Source organism: Halyomorpha halys, unplaced genomic scaffold (genome assembly GCF_000696795.3).
Source record: "Halyomorpha halys isolate HHAL.00 unplaced genomic scaffold, Hhal_1.1 Scaffold500.1, whole genome shotgun sequence".
Lineage (NCBI taxonomy): Eukaryota > Metazoa > Arthropoda > Insecta > Hemiptera > Pentatomidae > Halyomorpha > Halyomorpha halys.
In genome coordinates this window covers 557,203-580,400 of record NW_027111990.1, presented here as the reverse complement: position 1 = coordinate 580,400, position 23,198 = coordinate 557,203, and the positions used below count along the sequence as shown (strand labels likewise).

Here is a 23,198-nt window from a genome sequence, read left to right as displayed (position 1 = left end):
AGCCCAGTGGTCACTGAATATAGCTCAGGAGAGGAAATTACAGGTGTGGCAAAATAATATTGGAAGAATTATTGTGAATGTGAGGAAAAGAGGTCGAATAAAAAATGCTTGGATCCAGAAAGAAACAGAACTCATTGACACACTGAAGTTGACAAGATTGAGCAAATGGAAATGGACATCTCCGTCGGTGCGAAGATGACAGATGGTCAAATATTGCCACAGAATGGACTCCATACGACCTTCCAAGAAGAAGAGGACGTCAAAAGAAAAGAGGATGGCTGGACCCCTCTGGAGGAGAGCTGCTAGGGACAGGGATGTCTGGAAAGAACTCGCCTCCCAATAGGGCTGGTCACCCCGGGAAGTGCTGACTATTACTCCCGAAAGGGAACGGCCTATGCAGGAAAGTATACAGAAAGATAGAAAGAAAATTGATAGAAGTTAATGTTTTGTCAGCTATTATATATATATATGTTTCTTTATTTCTTTTTTCTTTCTCTCTATCTTCTTTAAATGTTTATATTGTATTTTGCATGATTTTAATTTTGCATAAATAAAAGGCTATTTCATTTCATTTCAATGTATTATGGGATACATTTACTGTAAGATACTATAAAATATATTTTCTATAAGTTACTATACAATATATCTACTATAAAACATAAAACTTGTATCATGTGAACCGGAGGGCGTTAACATCAACTCATACGTCTAATCGAATCGAAATTAAATTGGCGGTTAAATCTTAATTTTTTTTTTTTTATATTTTCTTGATCTGTCTCTCTTATAATAAACCAGCAGTTTTAAAGTTCCTCAACATACCTTTGTCCCAAAAATCTTTGTGTCTGTCTTTAAAAATGTTAAGGTCTTGATGCAAACTTCGTTATGTTCGTCACTAGATATTACGTTTTCTTGGGAAAAGCCCAGATGGAGAAAATGGATCTTAAGTGACATGTTCAAACTCATTGCATAATATTTTTTTTAAAAATAATAAATCAGCAATATTTTCTTTACAATTTTCATCTTTATGATTTCCTAAGAATCCAGGGACAACCATTCCAAAGGAATCACAAAAAATTAATAAATGTTTTTATGTTTTCACCGTTGTTATTATAAACGTTTTTACTTTCATTTAACTATATATGAAATTCATATTAAAATATTGAATATGTAGCTAAGAATTATTGATAAATTATTTATTATTCAATATAAGTTTATAAATTAAATCAGTAAGTATGACTCACACATATAACTAATGATAAATATTTTGAATAAAAAATTATTTTTCATTTGTCATGTTGTAATATCATTTACCACCATCTGTTCAGACACTATTGTTTTTCTCTAATGTTTTTTGAATGCATATGCTAATTTACAGTTTAGTTGCTATATTGTCGGTATCGACTTATGAAATAATTAAGGTAGTGATTAGTTAGTTTAAGGTATTTTATTAGATCTTTTCTTATCCGACTAATATATTTTTTTATTTTTTTTCAGGTGAGGAGAAAGCCATAACATCTTCGGTAACAGCCCCTATCCCCATAAAATCCCTTTTTATAAGTGTGAAACGTTTTTATACGACCTTTTATATGCTATCTTTTATAACATTTGCTTTATTTTTCATTTTGAAAGCATGACAGCTAATTTTGTATGAGGCTTCAAGTTTTATTAAAAAAAAAAAAACATCAAACAAATAAAAAAAAAAAATGAAAAATAATAGTATTTTATACTTTTATTAATTTAAGCAATTTTTATACGAGCTAAACTTTTGCAGATGTTACTTATATGCATGATGTACATTTTAATATTTATATTAAAAGCGGTGGAAAGTTTTAACATACCATTAAAACTAAGAAATGCTCACTGAATGAACTATAAAATGGATAATAGATGATCATAATGATTGTCATAATCACAATCATGATGATAATAGATAATCGGATGTGGTTTATTTTCTGAGAAAATTGAGTAGTTATTTGAATAATTTGCAATGCCGAAGTGATTATTTAAAATTTCATTCTTGATCATTTCTTTGTTTTTTAATTGCCAAAAAAAAAAGTTATGCATTAGTTATTAAACTTAATAAATTAAGGCTTCTATTGATGAAATATTTGGTGGTTTGAAGGTTGGAAATCTAAAATTGTTTAAACAATTTTTATGTTAACTGTTTAAGAGCATTTTTGACAAAAATTTACCAAATAGGTTTTTTTTTTTTTTTAAACAAAACAAAACATGCCCAGTATAAATTTAAACTGATTTTTTAATTTTATTTTTTTATTTTTTTTTATGCGGGTTTGAAAATTATGGGCACAGTTAGTCTCTGTTTCTCTTCTTTCATTGATCTTAAATGGTTTTAAACGGTTTTTTTTCAAATAGAAATTAGTCCTGTTTAAAAAAAAAATAAAAAAATTATTAGCTGTTCCGCGGATGTGGAAAAAAAAGGGTAAAAGTGAACTGTTTCTACCTATATTTCAGGCCTTTCTACTGGGAGCAACACAATTCTAGATTTACATGGATATCACTCCGGCCCTTCTCTAGTGAGTCAGCCACACTACCAACTTCACCACCCCGGCATCAATGTTAAAACAGCAGCAAAAATGAGTGAGTCCAACCTCCGATCGGAAACAAATTAAATTCAATTCGTGGGGGGTTTGTGTCGCCTAGATGTGAGACCCACGTCACACCACACTCTCCCGTTTCTGTGTTAGCCATCGCCGTGGTTCAATACTCATGGCACGGGTCTAATGAAACAGTTAAAGATCATTTGAAGTAAGAAAATATACTTTTTTAATATTTATAAGACGTATAAAAGTTTTTATTTATTCTTTATTTTGACATTAATCGAGGAAAAAATTTCAGTTGTCTTTTATTTTTTATTTTTTTTTTTTTTACCATCATACATAACTTCATATTTTTTTTTAAGTTATAATAATTACTCATTATTTAATCATCTCATTTTACATTTTTTAATTTTATCCTTTTAACTTTTATTGAACAGAGAATAAAATAAAATTCAATAAAAACTTTTATATGTCTTTTTATATATTGAGATTATAAAAGTTTATTTAATTTTTTAAGGTTGTTTAATTTCTTTTTTAACAGTTTAGATTTAATCATCTTTTTAATTTTAAAAAAATAACTGTTTCAACCCCTGCAGTTTTTATGGTAAGAAATCATTTCAAGTTTTCTAAAAAAAAAAATAAAATTAAAAAAATATTTTATTAAAAAAAGTTATATGAAATAAAGTATTTCTATACAAAATATGTGTTTCCTATTACATAAAGGGAAAAAGTGTGAGCTTTTCAATTTCCCCTGTTCGGAAAAAGATTGCTTCGACAGCGTTGTGCAGTGCTGAAGTATGTCTTTCTTCCTAAGGGATATGGAAACCTATTATTTATATGTTTTATTTTTCCTTTTATTTATTTTTTTATTTCTAATGTTTAAAGGACCAAGTATTATTTTTTTGTATAATACATTTATATTTTTTATTGATCTTCCACGATGGCTTTTCGGTAGGGGGGAGAGTGGAAAAGACGCGAGTGGTACAATCTAGGCGTCATTTAACCCTCACAAATTTCAATCAATGTTTATGTGTTTATTCTTTGTCGTCATATGTAATTATATGTGTTTGATGCCGACTGGCTATGTATGATATGTGTAGGGCAGTAATTCAAGCTTAGTTGAAATTGTTCACTGGTCAGGACATGTGTTAGAATGTTCCCCTCTTTTTTTTTTTAAATTTTTATTTTTCATTTTTTGTAATTGCTTTTTTTCATTAAATTTTTTTTCTTTCAATTAAGGATAAATATTCAGACCATTTAATGATACGAGCCTTAATTTTCTTAACTTCCTCTTTTTTTATTTATTTTATTTGTTTTTAATATCCTTCAAATTTAAAACTGCTATTTTTATCACCTTTTGCACATGAAAAAAACTAGGAGCAATTGGTTTATAAGTATGAATGATTTTTTTTTATATGGAATGCTTTTTTACTTTAGTGTATATAATCTTACAAAGTATGAATGAAGTTGCTATGTAGTAATTTGTATGTACACAATACATTTCTTTTTAGGAGGATTACTGGAAGAAAGCTTTTATCAGTGCAGATAAAACTTGTGGTTTTGGTATTCCGTTACATGATTTGAATTTGTTAAAATTTCATTTTATGTAAAGTCTAAACATTTTTTTGTATAATCACATATAATTGTGATTGTTGGGGTGGAGGTGATGGTTAAAATGAAGCACACAGTATTTAGTATTATGTAGTGACGTTTCGCATTACTCAACAGTTTTTGCTTCAAAGCCATAAAAGATGGGACAGAAATGTATAAACAAACTATAATAATTACAAAAAATAAATTAAATACATAATATTTAAATATGAGGGTCAAAACATCAGCATACATTAAACAGAACTAGTCAGTACCTAATTTCACCGCTTCCTCGCCATCATCTCCAATCTCAGATTTAAAATTTACTTTATAATTATAAATATATAAATGTATAATATATATAATATACATAAACAATATTATGTATTATGAGGAAACAGTTATATTATTGGATTTTATCCAATTTTAAAATTATATTAATTAATATGCATCATTTCAGCTTTTACAACATCAGTAGTTATTCTTAATCTCCACATATTTTTATTTATATTAACTAAGTATAATTTAAAACTTAAATTTTAACCTTTCGTATGCTTCAGAATATTTTTTATTATTGTATTTTTCTTTATTCAATAACTTAATTAAGTTATAAAAGTTCAAATATTATATTGACATTCTAAATGATCAAGTTAGCAGGGATGTGCTTTTTCCTATACTGTATTATTTTTTAACATTTATTTCACATTTAATTTATTGGTCGTTTAAATGAAACTAAAGCCATGGAAGTTATTTATTAAATTTTTACCATTTATGAAAATACCTCTAATCATCATGGCCACGAATCGAGAATATTAGACAAATTGTCTATTTTAATCAGTTTTATGTAGTATTTAAATATGATTTTGTCAGTACGGTCAAAATATTATCTTTTTGAAAAAAATGTATTAACCCATACAATTATTTGTCGATTGCAACAATTTATGAATTATTGTGTTACACTATCTTGCGCCTGAGTGTGTTCTCTATCTACATATGATAAGACTGCAATGCATCTGTCTTATCAAAAGTGTTCAGAATCGAATGATACATTATATGCTCTAGAGTTTTTTTATTGTTATGGTAATTTCAGAGGTCAAATCGACCATTGAATAAATTTCTGCCAATAAATCACAATTTTTAGTATTCTCTATTTTTAATAATTGAATATATGAACGCAAATTATTGTTATAAATAAAATGTAGCATTATGTAACTGTTGCATCAAGATGGTGGATGTAAAATCAAGTTCGATAAATCATTATCAATATTCATAAAAAAAGTTTTATAAAGTATTTATATTATATTATGTTTATTGCAACTCTCCAGCCAAAAATGTAATCTGTGTCTTTTTCTGTTTTTTTTTTTTTGTTGTCAGAAATGTTTTATGGTTAAAAAAAATAAAGATAAGTAATTAATAAATATTTAAAGATGTGTTCCTGTAAGTACTTATACAGTCTGGTAGTGAGGTACTTTCTGCCAAAAAATTAAAGTAGAACTTAATAACATAAAATACTCGAAAATTATTTATTTTTTAAATAACGCCTACAACTTTTAAACTATGCATTTTTGTAGAAAACATTGAATTAAAATGTTAAAAAACATTGAATTTTCTTTAAACGTCACTGGTCAAAAATATATGTTTACGGAATATTTACAGAGGTTCAAAGATACAAAGAATTTCTCGAATAAACGAAAAGAGCAGAATATCCACTGATGAGTATAATATAAAATTCCATTTCCGCAGATATCCGTTGTGGAATTTATATCACTACAGTGAGAAAGTATCACAGTACTTGTTTACACGCTGAAAGTAAACTAAACCTCGCCAACGGTTCAACTTAGTGAATGTAATGATACAATTGATGATTAAATATTACAAAAAACTTTCACCACAAAAGAAATAAAAAAAAAACATGAAATATACAACTTTATAGGCTAATTTAAATTTAGTGCTATGAGGTTATAAGTTACGGTAGTTCATTGTCAAGGCGTCTACACGTGTCAGTCTATTATCGTTTAATATACTCGTTAAGACAGCTACTGCTATTACTCTGAAACATTGTTGCTTTATTACTGTGACGAGGATTGGCATTAATTGAATTTCGGCCACATTTTCGTAAAGAGTGAAAGTTATTGTATTAATTAGCTCATAATTACTGATGTATATTTATTCGAATTTTATATTAGTGGATAAAATATATATACATAATTTATTGATTATTTTTTAGCTTCTAAATAAAAATGTTTACTGTTTTTTGTTACATCAGAGTGCTTATCACATGTATAACACTTGTCATTTAGTGATGAATCATCACTCCAGATCATTTGTTTTTTGCTAGAGATATCCGTTATCAAACAATTGAAATATTTAGGTCCACAGATGGTCGTGCTGTAAAATAAATACGCTTACATTATGTTCTTTTGTGATTTTATAAGGTAGAGATAGCAATAAATAAATATTATGTATATGTTGTAGATGTGTTTCAATATTGAATTGAACATGAATACATTAATTTTATAGCTGGTGAATAGTTCTTGTGTATATGTTAGGTAGAAATTTCAATCTACTGTTTAGTAATATTGCATTAACACTTTCCAGTCCGATGGTTCTTCCAGAAATAACCAAGATAAAAAAATCAAAGATTCGTCACATTTATGTAAGGGTAAGGCTTTCCGAATCGATTTCTGACGTTGGAGGTATTTAGTTGTCAGGATATTTACTCAATTATTCATTTGTTTTATCGAACAGATTGGTTAATTTCGTATTCAAGGAGTCTTCTTTTATTCATTGTTTTTTTTTTTTCAAGTATGAATACGAACGATAAAAGCTAGATAAATTCTAAAAATCCGGATAATACAGGATTTAACTGGAGGAAAATTTAAAGACATTTTATTCTTTTAAATATTTTCTTCTTTAAAATGAAGTGTAAGGAAACAAAAATAGTCAATTGCAAATGGAGTCAATGGAGGATTACATAAAAAACGATTTATGTAGTTACACTCTCAGTTACCAATTGTTAAAGGAGCAGTGACCTACAACTTGGGAAACCCAACCTCACCCCGAAGACTGAAGCCCAGGCTGCTGCGGGACATCCTGTAGTTATCAATTCTATTATTGACATAACTTCTATTTTATTTATTTTCTCTTCGTCTTTTTTTCTAGTTAACTTGTTGTTTTGTTTCCCCATTAGAGGGCAATAATTTGTTTTGTTAAGTCTGCGAATGTTTGTTATTTTCGTTAATTAGTTTTATCTCTTTATTTTATCATAATTTTTAAATTATATCGTTGTATATAGTTAGGGGTGTCTTTTTGTACGAGGCTTTACTCCACCCCCCTCCATAATCAACTGCTAAAAAAAATGTATCTGTTATATCAACCGTGTAAGGCCCACCAGGCCAATCTGGTATTAAATAAAAATAATTTCATTAGTACCAGGTTTCAGTAAATCGTAAATTGCTGTTTTAAGGAAACTAGACGTACGCAATCAGAATTTGTCAACTAGTTTTACTGTAATTCTTACTTTTATGTTGCTTTTGCTATAAATAAAATTTACAGTAAGCGGGAAAAGTACCCGTTTTAATGTCTTTTTTGTCGAAATAATAAATCTCGTAAAATAGTTTGTGCTTTTATGTCAGTGTAAAGTCAAAATAAGTTCTGAATGATAGTATCCATTTGAGATAAGTTGATTAAATTCTTTATATCAGTGTATAATTAAGCGGTCCTTGATATCAGCTATTGAGCACAGTGATAACTCCAACGACGAGGGTTCGAATCCGGTGGTGGCAGATAATTTTTTTCTGTTACACTATAGCTGTGAGTCAACCCTTTGGGTTCTGGAGTCCTCCTCATAATTTGGGTACTCTTAGTTGGGGAAAAATCTTGTAGATGAGCGTTTTCTTTAAAAAATAATCTCCTTGTATAACCGTTGGTTTGAAAACAGTGCTTCCTTATAAAGTAACCCATGAACTTCCACGGGTCGTAGTAGTTCACATTACTATTATTATTATTATTATTATTATCAGCTAGGTTTTATCCTCATTTAAATAGTCTGATAGAGCTTAAATGCCGATTTTTCAAAATATTTTCCTCTGAAGTACTTTTACTTTTTTTTTTGAAACTATAACCAATTTTTTTCATTTTCATTATAAATATAGACTACAGAAGTATTTGGTAACTAAAAAAAGGAAAAAAAAAATTCCTAACTTGATAACAAATTCAGATTTACTTTTTCCTTTAGAGTGTTACCAATGGATAGTTTCTCTACAGTGTATCACTACATTTTAACTAAGATAAAATTTACTTAATGTATTATAGTGTACAGTTGTAAATAGCAATAAATAAAAACTTTTTTCTTGGTTGCCATTGTAATGCTTTATTTTTTATGTGTACTGGAGCCAAAATCTTCCACCAGTATAACTGACCTTCTTAATGTTGTTGCCTGGAACCAGTAACTGCAATGCGGTGCGACCTTTAGCTCTGTGTGCTAGGAAAAGGATATATTTGCCCTCCAATTCGCGTTATTATTCGATCATCGTTATAATTAATAGCAATGAATTATTTTATAGTATCTACTAAAAAGTTAAATTATTATCCATTTTGATAATTGCGGCCAGTTATTAAAGTATTTTAACTTTTACGATATTATTTTATTCATGGTTTTGTTTTTAATACTTCTATCAAAGCCTATTTACTTAATATTTAATAAAAAATAAACGATGATATTATTTTTAAACTGAATTAACCTTGGGTACGTTTTTGTACCGGTAGTAGGCAATAAACCAATAGTAAGAACATGAACCATGATGAAATAAATTTTATTAATGATTATTATTATTATATATAATAAAAACGTTTTTAAAATACTGAAGGGCTTGTTTATGATAGTCTAGTTGATTTATCAGCCTTCAATATCCGAAATTATGTTGTTTTTAATCCTTCAATCCTAATCCAAAGTACAAATTTTAAACATTGCTGATTTACAAAAAGTTGTTTTATTATAGCTCCAGTCTGGCACAATTTGACAAAGTGTCAAACATATATTTTAGCATTATACTTACATTAGTGGTATAATACTTATTATGGTAGTGTCAGTACCTAGAAAAATAATTCTCAAAATAGAATTCAATTACTCAATAATGCTTTATTACTAGATAACATGAAAATTAAATGGAGAAACTCTTAATGAATAACCTACGTTCTTCTGATCGATTTTAATAACACTAAGAGAGGAACCTTATCAAACTATGATATAATGATGTTATAAATTGTTTAAACTATAACTATTCAAATATATTTCGCAAAATAATACTACTTTTGTAGGGTCTTGGGTTTGTAAGTCCTGTAGTACCAGCTGCTGTCATTCTGTGTCACTGCTTATAGTTTCAGACATTCAAATATTCTCTGATGCCATTATCCTCACAATCTGCCTTGGACTCCCAGCTCTGCAACGACCAAGGGGTTAGAATCCTCTTTGGTGGTAAATCGATAGCCGCTCTGGCGAGATGTCCGCCCATCTGATCCAAGCTTCATGAGCCAAGATATATCCTGCTCATGATGTTAATCGTACAGCTCCTGATTGCTCTCCGCCTCCATTCATTGTTTCCATAAACCTATAAATTCCGTGGAACATATAAAGTGGAGTGCCTGCTTCAACAAGATGTATCTATTTCTGGAAAAAATGTTCTTTTTGATTAGCTAACATTGGGGGTCTTGCTAATGTAGAAATTTAAACTTCTACTGAGAAAGAAATAGTTCCTATATCTATAAAAATGTATCTAAAAGATAATTTCATACAAAAAGTTTGCGAAACCTTATGGGAAATCGCCATAAAACAGTAAAAACCAAACCTATCTCCTTATCTCACCCAGCTAAATACCAGGTCCACGTGGAGAATTTTCTATTAATGTCTGAGATTACCTATCAAAGGCAGCCTTCATCGCCGTGATATTTCTGAAATAAACTCAGCACTAGAAAATTCTAAAACTATCGCAAATTTACACTATGTAGTTGTTGCAAAGCCTTATTTTTTATAATTTAATTCTCCAGTACCTACTAATAATTCTATAATAATTTCGGAGCTTATATGAATCACAAGGGACATTTAGGTTTTATTAACAATTTTATTTTTGTCTTAAAAGAGAACCCATTGCCGATTTCAGAAGGATTTTAAGTTGCAAGGATACGCTAAAATGTTCATGGTTTGGTGAAGTTTCAATGCTCAACCCCGTACGTCTATTAGTCATGTAGATGAGCTGATTGTAATGAATTAGAATTTTAAAGTGTCTTGTAAATGCTTCCTCACGTTATATTAGATTTTTCAATTCTGTTCGTTTTCTTATAAGCGCTAGAAGAAAAGAAAAAACCTAACAAAAACAGCGTTAGGGAAAAAAAAAATGTTTTTTTCATAAAATTTCTCCATTCCAATATCCATTTATAGAAAATAATAATAGTAAAATTTTATATTTTTTTTTATTTATAAAGGTTCCGTACTTTTTCGATCCAAAAATATGGAACAAAAACATCTTCATTTATTTAATTTTTAAAGAGGTTTAATAATTACTGTTGTTGAGATTATTGTTGTCGTAATTTTTTATTTATATGTTATTGTTCAATTTTCAAGGCTATGGTCTTGGTGTTGGACTGTGGAGTCTTGGTGGAGCACTGCGAAGGAGATGGGTGTTGCAGCACACTGGCCCAGTTAACGATCGCGCCACCTTTCGTACCCTGTATTGATTGGGCGCCATAGCACGCTAAGACCTGCTTTATTTATGTGTTATACTCCACTACTCGTTGCAGCTTTTCAATTAATTTGTTTATTATAAAAGATTTTTTTAAAAATTCATAACCAATTTCAGAACGTTGAAAGAACTACTTGAAATAATCTAATAATTTTATGTAAAAAAAGTAAATACTTTAATCTCATGACTGTGTTGTAACAAAACTCTTAATTGAAAAAATGTATAATATATATAAATAATTGACCGTATTAATTTAAATTATGAAGAAAAACTCGCCTTATGATCGCGTAAATACGGTATATGGTGAAACTGTTATTAAATGTGTTGCCTGAATTAAATTGTTATTTAAAAAAAAATGTTATGAAAAAAACAAAAACAGTCACCATTTATTTACTGACGTTTCGCCCCCACTTTGTAGAGCTTCATGAGGGCTAAAAATATACAAAAAACAACTAAAAATATTTTGGCATAATAGGATAAATACAAAAGATAAAAATTATATAAATATAAGTGAAGGATAATATACAAATGAAGGAAAAGACTAAATAAAATTTTATATATTTTTTTAAACTTTATTTAATTAATAGATATTACAATCGGCCACACTATTATGGGCAATAGGTAATAGTGATGAATGATCACATTCATACTAAAATAAAATAAAATAAGAATAAAAATAAATAAGGAAATAAAAAAAAAAGTATATAAAAATAAATAAAATCTCTCTTAAAATATATACAAATAGAAGAATAAAGAAAATGAAGATAATCAAACTATGTGTATGAAAAAAAAATAATATAATCTCTAATCACATTTACACTCTTATGTACAATATTTACACAATCGACCTGAGGATCCCTGAGCCCACTCTATCTCCCACGTGTGAGAGGTAACTCTTTGAGATCCCAGCGCATCCCTCTCGCCGCATCACTGGTAGTGAGCCAGTGGAGGCTGAGCAAGTGCGCTAAAGCCGCAAACAGTATAAATATAAAATACGCAATGATAAGAATATAAAAAATTACACGAACTGTTAGTTTGTCAAGTAAACTAATAGTTAATTGTATGTATTATGTTCTTTTTACTTTTATTTATATAATTTTAACCCTACCTTAAATTACCTTTTGTAAATATCCTATTATGTCATAATATTTTTAGTTGTTTTTTTTTGTATCTTTTGCAAATGATTATCTTAGCCCTGATGAAGCTCTGCAAAGTGGGGCGAAACGTCGCCAAATAAATAGTTGTTAATTATTTTTGTTTTCTTGTGACCACACCCCTGGCCATCTTCTTCATAACTTTTTTTTAAATAACAATTTAATTAGGGTAGCACATTTAATAACATGTGCCCTTTTCACCATATACGGTATTTACGCGATCATAGGGTGAAGTTTTCTTTCCTTAAATTGTCTCCGATAAAATGAGAGGTCGGGATTTTGGAAAATTGGACTTTGACCTAACTCGAGGCTATTTAGTCACATTATAGTTTATTTCTGTTTCTACATTCGTGAATAAAGTTTAAATAATTTGTTTATATTACTTTTTGCTTCTTTCTGAATAATACAGCAAGAAGTATACAGCGATCGTTTAAATTTTCGAATCCGATTTGTAAAAGTTATTAGGTTAAATGTTATTCGGCTCTTTGAGTCCAAATAACCAACAGTCTAGAACAGAAACTGAAATAACGTATTTAAGATAGTCCGATGCTTGGAATGTGATAGCAACCTGATCGATTCTACGTCGTACTGGAAGTGTTACTTTAAGAATCGATTTTACAATTGTTTGTGTATTAAATTCGTTATATATTTGTGCAATCAAATAGTCTATAATATCAGTTTTGTATTGCCTTAATAAATAGTTTGATAGGGCTTAAATGCTGAATAAAAAAAAAAAATATTCTGCTAAAGTAATTTTTAATTTAGTTTATTTGAAGTAACCTTATTATTAGTGATAATAAAATATTTTAAATGTTTTCTAGTTTACATGTTGTTATTATGATAGTCTTTTCGAGTATTGTCATTAAAATCATTGTTAAACTATCACATAATAATAGTAGTTTTTTTTTTATATAACTTATATATATATATATATATAAAGAAGTATTACCATCGTCGATAATAAAGAATAAAGAAGTCTTATTTGAAGCGAGCAAATGTTTAATGCTAATTAAATTAATGGTTAAGTGAAAATTGTGGTGATGCGTGCACTGTAATAAATTTTATCTCTATTTATACGATAATTTAATGATTAGTACTTTAAAAGTAATATTATTTTACATCGATACTATAAATTGGCATATAACAAATGTAAAAAATTGTCTATATTGTTCATTAATCCATAGAAGCAATAAATGAAAAGACTGAGGTACATTGAATCATTTTAACTGTTAATCAATAAAAAAATGTTTTAAATTATATTTATCCTGTTTTTCAATTTCAGGCGCTTTTTAAATATTGCTCGATTTAACTTTCTTAAAGTTTCTTCTTCCCGTTTTAAGCTAATATTTCAAAAGTGATACTAGTGCTCCCCGGGGGTCTTAGCGGGGTGGGTCTGGCGGGGAAGGATTGCCTTTCTTTGAGTTATGGTCTCCTCTTGTAAAATTGCTACATTTCGTATATCGACCAACCTACTCGTTATAATTGTTTAGAAAGTCAGATAAGTAAAGCTACCACGGAGGGCGGGAGTGGAGGGTTATATTTAGTTTTATATAAAAAAGATTATATTTAGTTCAATATAAAAATGTCAGAGTCTCGATTAAACAAGTTAATATTGACTGCAACTATTTCATTAAATAAGTAAATTCCTTAGATATATTCATCTCATTCCAAATTTTACCTATTCTCAAAAATAATTGGTTTTGGGGAAAATAGAACATGAAAATCAAATAACGAAAGCAGCTGTGTCACTTATTATCATAGTGAGTACCAAAATATTTACCAAATAAAAAAAAAATTTAGGTTTGTATAAAAGTACTTTTGAAACACTAAGAAATATTTTTTATTTTAAAAAAAATTTTTTGCTCTCTATACTGCGTGGTCACCTCAACACAAGAATTTCGTCTATGTCGTTTTGTTCTACATATAAGAGTCTGTGTTTTCAATAGCACAGAAACTATAAGCGATTCTGAATTCTATTCTTATATCACATAACCATTGATCTGGCCAAAATACCAATAATTTGAACTCTGATAATGAATATAAACTAATACATTTAGTTTTTGACACCTTAAATAAAGAAACCTATATTTTCCACCACGAAACTTCTTTATTTATTATTGGTTAATGAATTGATAATTTTAAAAAATTTTATTTGTTAATTTTGGGTTTATTGTCCTCATGTTCTCAAGTTATGAGCAGAAAAGATGGTTTATTTGATACCAACCTAACTTTGGGGCAATGTTGAGATTTATTTCGAGGGTCCGCTACAAAAAAAAAAAAAATCAATAAAAGTCAACCCCATTGAACAAGCTTACTCACACACTTCAATTTTCGCCCTTTTACACTTCTAATCGCCTACTAACACTCAAATAACTTCCAATTTTTTTCTAAGTTTCGCCTCGATCTATACGTTAACAGCATAAAGTTTGTCTTATTTTACACTCATCTTAGAACCATACTAAGAGACAAATCCTCAATCCATTGTATGAAACTTTAAAAGCAACTAATTGTCGTATTATAGACGTGGAGGGAAATAGCAGGTTGAGTGGTTTTGAAAGGCGGGATATGACTCACGCAAACAAGAATTCGTTGACGATATGTTCGATCAAAAAATGCGTTCAAAATACCTTACCGACGAAAATACGACAGATATTAGTGATTTTCAGGTAATTTTTAATTATATTTTTTAACTTTAATTTAGGCCTGGATAATATCGAAGTTCGATTAATAGACTAATTTACTAATGCGCATTTCATTTGTAGGTTTTTTAATAATATTTGGTATAACCTCGGAGTGGAGGATATGTCGACTTACTTTAATCACTCACTAAAAATACTACGACAAGAGTAGCTGAAATTGTGAAGACCTGTCACGAATCATTGATCAATTGCACTGTGAAATAATAATGATGTTAAAAATAATCAGTTAACTTCAGGCCATGAGTTTGCTCTAGACTAGATCTCTGCTGATGCAAGCGGTTCGTACCACTTGAAGGGATTTCGTACTCTCCCCTTGTGCGGCCAGGAAACGCTAGTAATTGTCTAGTACTTTTCTTCTGATAGAGCTAAATTGAACAAATACATTGCCTTTATTTGCTAAATTACCGTTATTTAAATTGTGATAAATTGTTGACCGCAATTTGTGACCGGCTAGAGTGGAAAAGTACACATGAACCATGAGCAGATTGAACATTTGATCAAATCGTTCAAGCTAATTTGTTATTCATTTTTTTTTAGTAATTATTACGATTTGTGGCTATATACAATCGAAGAATTAAATATGATATTTGGAGTATTCTTAAATTGTATAAAAATTCCATAAACTCGCTTTATCGCGTGAACATATAGAAAAAAAAAATATGACTTTTTTCATTCTGATTTCGACTAAATAAATAAACAATATTTATGTCCATAAGTATGAGATAAAATTCTTGAAGCCCCAGGAATAAAAATGCGGTCAGGTAAATTCTGTAAATCCTAGTTTAAGTTACAAAGAATGTTATTGGAGTTCTATCAGTGGGTAGATTCTCTACATGTTTTTATCATGTCACTATGTCACCTACAGCAAATTTACTTGTTGTATATATGTGTATACAGTTGTAAATAACAATAAATAAATTATTAAAAAAAAAAAAGTTACAAAGAAAAATTCGAGCAAATAAACGCAAAAGGTAGGTTAGTTCTGGTTTGTCGATATCTCATTTGAATTACCATTGATAAATCTAAATTTCCGACCTCGGCAAACGACAAAAAATTTATTTTTTCTAAAAAAATCTTACATTTTTTCATTCTATGTGCAAGTTTTAAGAACTACCTACCGACCGAAAAGCGTTACTCTTACTTTTAAAAATAAAAATTAATAGATAAAGTTAAAGTTTTTCAAAAACTTTCATTTTTTTCCCGTAAAACGACATGTCATTTTGTGACTTTATTTTGAAAAGTGTCGTCTAAGACTGCTGTTCCAACGAAGATCATGCTAAAATACTTCAGCGCGAATTGAAGTAGCTTAACTTTATGCATAACAGGCACTTGTATGCCTAATAATTGGAGAGGTTTGTCGGGGTGTGTATATATATATATATATATACAATAGGAAAAAGGTAGAATATGGAGAATGGGAAAAGAATAATGTAAGAAATATGAGAAAGAGAAAGGAAACTCACGTTATGGTGTAGAAGGTAGGCCTAAAACTGATTGATTTTTTGACTTTTAGAAAGGCTCGCCAGAGTGAGCTACGGACAAACGAAGGATTCGCTAGAAACGTAACTGTCAAGAAAGACCGTTATGACACAACAGTTGATATGAAATACCAATGATAAAAATAGAAATCGAGTTACAGTTTTAAAAAACATAAAACCAATCATTAATCTACGGTCAACTATCTACACCTCTATATGCCTAATAGTTCTAGAGATTATCGAACTTGTCTTAAGATCATTTCCTACGAATAGATTAAATTATTTATGGCTGCAATTTTATAGTTTCTTAAAATACTATTATTCATCAATTTGCGCCGACAGGAATGTCAAATTTAAAAGGAACTCTTGTTTAAAATATCGGCATCGAGCCATATCTCAAAGCGAATGCGTCAATAACAACTACGCAGCTTACTTTGTTATATCTGTTCATGCCGGTAGTAACTCCATCCTACTACGTCTTGGAATAATTTCAACCGCTGATCTAAAGACTTGACGACATACTTTTGATGCTAGTAAATGGAGGGAATGTAACTGGTTTTGCGTCGTTGCGATGGCGCTGTTCCAACATTTTATCTCTCGCTTTGCACTATGAGGAATTTATTCCAGGTCATTAAACGTCATGTATTTTAATTTTTGTTATTTTGACACTTGTCGGAACGCTATTTTAGCGGCCTCAACATAGTCACTATCAGTGGTTTGATATTCTCGTCCAAATCACTTCTTGAAGTTTGTTTTTAGAGTTGATCCATTGTGACATGAACATAGTACATACATGAACATAGAACATTAGTACTGTTATATGTTAAAAGAAACTAATATGGCTAGTGGACTCATTGGTATTTTTTGCCAACCCTGACCACTACTTAAAAATGTAAGTTCAATCCTAACCAATCATGATTTATGTGATCGCGAACTGACCCAGGAAGGAATTGTACCCACACGACGCGGAGGATCCCAACTCGGGGAACCTCTTTTTAACGACTAACGGGTTTCTAATTCTTGGTTAGTTGAAATTCCATATTTTGCATGGTTGTATATATTTGATCACAATTTTTTAATAACTTTTTGTTAAAATTATAACTACATTTAAACTAAAACAGCAATTAAGATATAATTACATGGAAGATTCGTAAAGAAACTATCCGTAGATAGCACTTCAATTACATTTTTATATTAGGAGATTTTGAGCCCATCTTTCTTTCATGGGCCCCCTAGGTTTATCAGGAACAGAAGAAGATGCAAGGTTAGAAACTAGTGGGTTGTGTTTATTATGGAAGGATTTATATCAGGTTCAAGCTAGTTCACATGTGAAACATTAATGTCTTTATGGATGATCAAATTTGTGGCAAAGTAAGGTAGTATAGTGGATTTTGGATTGTAAGAATTGGTTACGGGAGATATTCGATGGTTTCAGTGGAGCCGCTAAGCTCAACTCCCAAGTCCATATAGGCCTTATTATAATCATGTAAACCAGTTTTTTTTTTTGTAATTAATTGAAGGTATAGACCGTTTGTCAACTGATTGTTGTAGCAGTCGGAATCGATAAACAGTTTTGGGTTTTTTCAGTCTTGTATTAGTGTCACTCCATAGATTAATTTGTACTTAAATGCTCAGGTGTTGGAACGGAATTTTAAACCTTTGGCTTTATTAAACTTTGTAGTGTTTTAAAGTTTGAGGGGTACATACTAATGTCGCCTTAGAATATATTTTTTAAGATTAATAATTTCTTTTGAGGGATTATATGTTTAGTTTGCTTATGTTTATACCATAAACGGGTCGTTGTATTTTTCTATATAGGTATCTATTTTAGTTATTAAAAAAGGGTTTAAATTGTCGGGTATTGATTGAAAATAGTTAAGAGTTAGTTTTTATATGAATTTATCGGTATTATGGGTATATTTAATCCTGAGTGCATCTTATTATTTCAGTTTAATATGCAACTATCCATATTACAGTGGAATAATAACAATTCTATGGGACTTTTTGTGGAATACTTGTAGTTTTTTTAAGTGAATTAAATTAGTGAAACTCCATATGGGGCAGGCGCATGTCTTCAGAATGATGTACACAGCACCAATTTATGAAAATAAAGAAACATTTTTTGCATCATTTGATTGACTATTTAGATTTATTTTATGCTTTTGAATAAATATGGTGTTTGAATAGGAGTTTTTTCGGCCGTTGCTTCTTGGTACTTTACGGATTTGGTAAAATGAATTGGATTATCATTTAAAATCATTATTTGGGAGAATTATAGGTTATTTTTTTTTCTTCAAATAGCCCCAGATTAATCAATGCTCAGATATATTCTCCATTTTTAAGATTTTTTTGAACGTTGTATATAATTCTTGAACCTGTGGCCCTTTAAGGTATTATTTTAGTTAAGATTTAACTTCTTTGTTAATAATAATTATTGTTCCGATTCTTGGAAGTAAGAGTAAAAGAACATAAATAATTATAATGTGTTGGCAGCCCTGAGCGGAGGGGCGGGGAGGGGAGAGGGTAAGCCGATTGAGGGAAGGTGGGGTATTGATTTTCCGACTGCGGCTGCCCTAGCGGTAGTGGGTCATGCGGCAGGTCCTCTTGGCATCGCATGCTTTACAGCGGCCACTCACTGAAACATAGGCCCCTCCAGCCGAGTCAATGAACGATCCGTCGGCAACGCCCTGGGCGACGCGCGCACCACCCTTCCGAGGAACAAGTGCCTCCACCATAACAGTCCCAGAATCCGTTGTTTCTTGTTCCCTCCATTTCTAATAGAAACAATAGTACCACTTCTTAACAAAAATAAAACCACTCGCGCATCACTTCACTTCCATGGGACGAAGAAAGAATGCTTGCAAATCGTAGAAACATCGTGGAAATCTGAGTTGTTCAAGATGGAAACATATAGGCTGGGTTCGAAGCGGGTTATCTCCTACTGAATTTGAGGTTTTTCAGATGCGGAAACTGCTGTAAAACCATAATATCTCTCTGAAAAACTGCACACATAATGGTTCAATCCAAGTGAAATGAAAACAAATTATAACAAATACCCAACTTAATCGAGAACATGGATGATTTTGATGGATTAATTTAAAACTGGTTTAGCTTTCTCCAAGGAGATGTAGTTTTTCCTTCCTCATTTAGCATACAAATTTCATTAAAATATGCAGACCTCATATATTTAATCTAGTGATTCAGGATTTGAACCGTTGAGGATTGGATTCGACATCCGAGTCCTTTCCCAAAGAGTTCTGAAACGGTATGGAATCATTATCGTGAGGAGAAATCCGTTACTAATTAAATAGAAGTGATCCGGTCGATTTAACCGTTATTTTGAACGCGATGGGTGGAACACTGCATACGCATTAAATACTGCGTTGAGTATTAGATGCCGATTAGTTGTACAACTGTATGATCTAACTTCATAATAACGTTGTATCGTCGGTTCAATACCAAAGTAACGTATTTGTTTTTTTTAGAGCATTGTGTTTGAATTATCGTTTCAGAAAATTATGAACTTGATTACAAAAATTCACTATAATTCATTACAATCGAACTGCTTTGAGTGATACCAGATGGGCGTTTGAAGTTGATGCCAAGATAGTCAAAATAACGCGAAAGCCCTGTCCAAAGTGCAGATCTTGGGATATAATAACTTATAAATAAAACAATAACTAAATTGTCATAGACAATCTTACTTTATTAACAAAAAAGTGTAACTATGACTATTTATCATAATTTTATTTATAACTTATAACTAATTTTACCCTGCTCTGCCAAAGCTGGGTTCGTTTCCCATCTAATTGTGGAGTTCAAGGAGTTCGTGTGTAATAAACCATAATCGTTAATGACAGTGCTAATTTCTTGATGGTTAACAAATGGGTTTAATTTGTTTCCCCAACTGGTCTTCACACTTTCATAATTTCTTTATATCTCTTATTTTTTCTTAAGGTGAAACATGAAAAACGCAATATTTCATAATTGATACTAGTATTAATAAACGTCAGATAAATTCAGAATATTAAAGATTCTGGATTTTCTTTTTAATTTAAAATTAATAAAATGGAAAAATTAAATGCAATATACAAGATAGATTGAAAAAAATGTGAGAAAGTATACATTGGTGAAACATAAAAAAAAACTGGATACCAGAATCAAGCAACACGCAGCCAATTGTAGAAATGTTAAAAATATAAGTTGCACAGCACTGGCCTACCACAGGATAAAATTTAACCCTAAACTCAACTTTGAAAACCCTAAAATAATAGATACAGCACGAAACACAAAAAGCAGATGGTTTCTTGAAGCTATACATACAATCAAAAACAACCAAGACACAGTAAACAACCAAACAGACACTAAACACTTAAATAGACACTGCACTAACATTATAAATAGACTAAACATATAAACATAAAAATCAGTGGAAATAAGTGGGTTTAAAAAAGCTAAATGATAGAAAAAAATCACTAAGTTTAATTCAAATTACTCAATAGTGGGACATATAAATAGGGAGGTAACAAACAGCACACTGTATATGAGATAAGTTTCAAAGAGACAGTAAAAAATAGAGCAATGTTTGTGCTAAAGAGCGGAGAAGACTCCACCAATAATGAATGATAATAAAATAAAAACAGTGTAAAGCAATTTTTTTAGCCATGTAGATAATGACATAATTTCCTTTGTGAAATTAAATTTTTGACTAATTATGAGGTAAATATAATTATATGAATTATAAATACACACGGATGAGGATTGTTGTTAAGTGAATTATTATTTGTAGGGTTATTAAAGTACATGAATATAGGACAATATTCCCGAAACGTTGTGCAACATTATGATAATTTAGAATAAAATATTCAAATTGGAAGTATTTAACCTCAAAAAATTTTATTGAAACAGAATATTAAAGAATTTGATGAAAAACTAAAGGAGAAATAAGGAAATTGAGATACAAGTTCGAATCGGAAAAAAACGAGACCGCCCGATCTCTCCCGAATGCAGGCAAATGTGTTCGATTTCGTTCTTTTATTAAACTTCAACCTCAAGAACCCTAAAATGTATAAATATTTTTTAGTTGTATAGTTTCGATCAAAATTTACCCCTATCTGGTCTGTTCTTTATTTATTTTTTTTAATCACAACAAATAGCAATAAATAAACACACTAGTGCACCAATCTAGTCAAAACTTAGGGACTTGAGTAGAAGTTTAAGTGAAAATTGTGTGTTGCGCGCACCGCACCATATAGATTTTTAAAAAACATGGATTTCTTCTAAGAGGCATCTAATAAAATCAACAGAAAATTATTGTCATTTTTGGGGATTTATATTACAAGTTATTTTAAAACGCTATTTATGCATTGCCACTTATCGATGTTTTCTAGGTTGCACGATTTTTAAATAGCAATATTCAGGAAACACATATCTCGGTTTAGCGATATGATGACCAATAACGGGAGTTATCTTCAGAATGAGTTGGTTCATTTAAAATATATTTAATATTTGTGGTTTATTGTTATTTTTCAAATTACTATCGTTCCTTATTTTTTATTAACTGAATCAAGATTTAACTTATCTGGTTATAACTAATTTGTTACGCTATTTATTTAGGGTTAAAGAGGGCACATATCGTACAGAAATTTTTAATTTCAGCCCCATTCATTCATTATACAACGTATTATAAATATTTTTCGAGTTAAATCAAATTTTTTAAAAAATATTTTTTACGTTGGTTTCCTCCTAAGTAGTTTATTGAATGTGGTTTTTTAGAGAAAAAAAAATTATATTCTATTTAGGTTACGTTTGCAGTTAGATGAAAGATAATTAATGTGAATATTCTGGTTACCTTGTAGGAAACAACGCAGAAGAAAAACGAAAACCTTGACAGGCAAAGATTATGTAAGATCCGAAGCCAAACAAATGTCTACTCGCCCCCATTCCCTACTATTGACTTTCCAAAATCTTGTTTCGTTATTTATTCCACGTTAAATACTCTAACGTAACTTTTTTTCTTTTGATGGAAATTGTGAGCTTCTGAGTTGAGTTCGAAAACCACTGTTAGTATTGAAGAAAGTATACTGCAGCAATATATGGCACCGTTAGCCACAGGGTAAAATTATGATTACATGGATAGGATAAGTAATAATAAATATTATAATATATAAAAAATTTTATATCATTAAATATGAATAAAGGAAAAATAATTAATTTTTAATCACAATTACATGGTGAGATATGTAATAATCAAATAGTATAATTTATAAAAATATGAATCCGTTAAATATGAATAAAGGAAAAATAATTATACATTTATGGGGAAATTTTTAAGCCTATACCCGCCATATGATTGTAACCTTGTCTCAGCATGGCTTTACGACAATATAATTGATTTACCGATATCGTTGATGGACACTTTTGTCTTGTATGGACACGCTTTATAGTTTACACCAAGGAGATAGTGTAGTTAGGTTATTTGGAACCTTTTTTTATTTTATTTTTTAAGTAAATAATATATTCATTATTTATAAAGTTGGGCTTTAGAGCATTGAAGTAAAAAACAAAAAAATAATAGTACATATAATTAAAATAATACAAAGTAATTAATACATACCAAAAAAATGACCAATCATTATCTAGCTACTTTTAACCCTTTAACAAAGAAAAAAAAACCTTATGTTAATAATAACTGAAATACTACAGACAGAAAAAAGATATTTACAGGAGTAATACTAATTAAAAGAATTTTTTTTAGTGTATAATTGTAAATAAGAATCATCTATTTTAATTATATAGGAACTGGATAAATATACAGGAAATTATGGAATGAACGGGATTTGAAGGTGGGAAGGGTACTAGAGTGACGGATGGAAGTAGGTATATAATGTCATAGGGTCTGATAAGGAAAGATCTGTCAAAAGCTTCCAGATATGTCATATATTTGTTCAATCAAAAATTTTTTTTTCGCAGAATCCCTGTT

At 29.9% G+C, this 23,198-nt stretch overlaps 1 protein-coding gene across 2 annotated transcripts in view; it reads left to right on the top strand.

Moving 5' to 3' along the window:
- The window catches only part of LOC106683631 (translational regulator orb2), a 235,336-nt gene that overhangs the window by 90,224 nt on the left and 121,914 nt on the right, over nucleotides 1-23,198 (top strand). The window contains exon 2 of one of the 2 annotated variants that reach the window (XM_014425230.3): nucleotides 2,473-2,598. The exons of the other annotated variant lie outside the window; for it this stretch is intronic. Within the exon in view, the coding sequence (XP_014280716.1) occupies nucleotides 2,473-2,598 (126 nt within the window). The remainder of the gene's footprint in view (nucleotides 1-2,472; nucleotides 2,599-23,198) is intronic. 2 annotated transcript variants of the gene reach the window in all.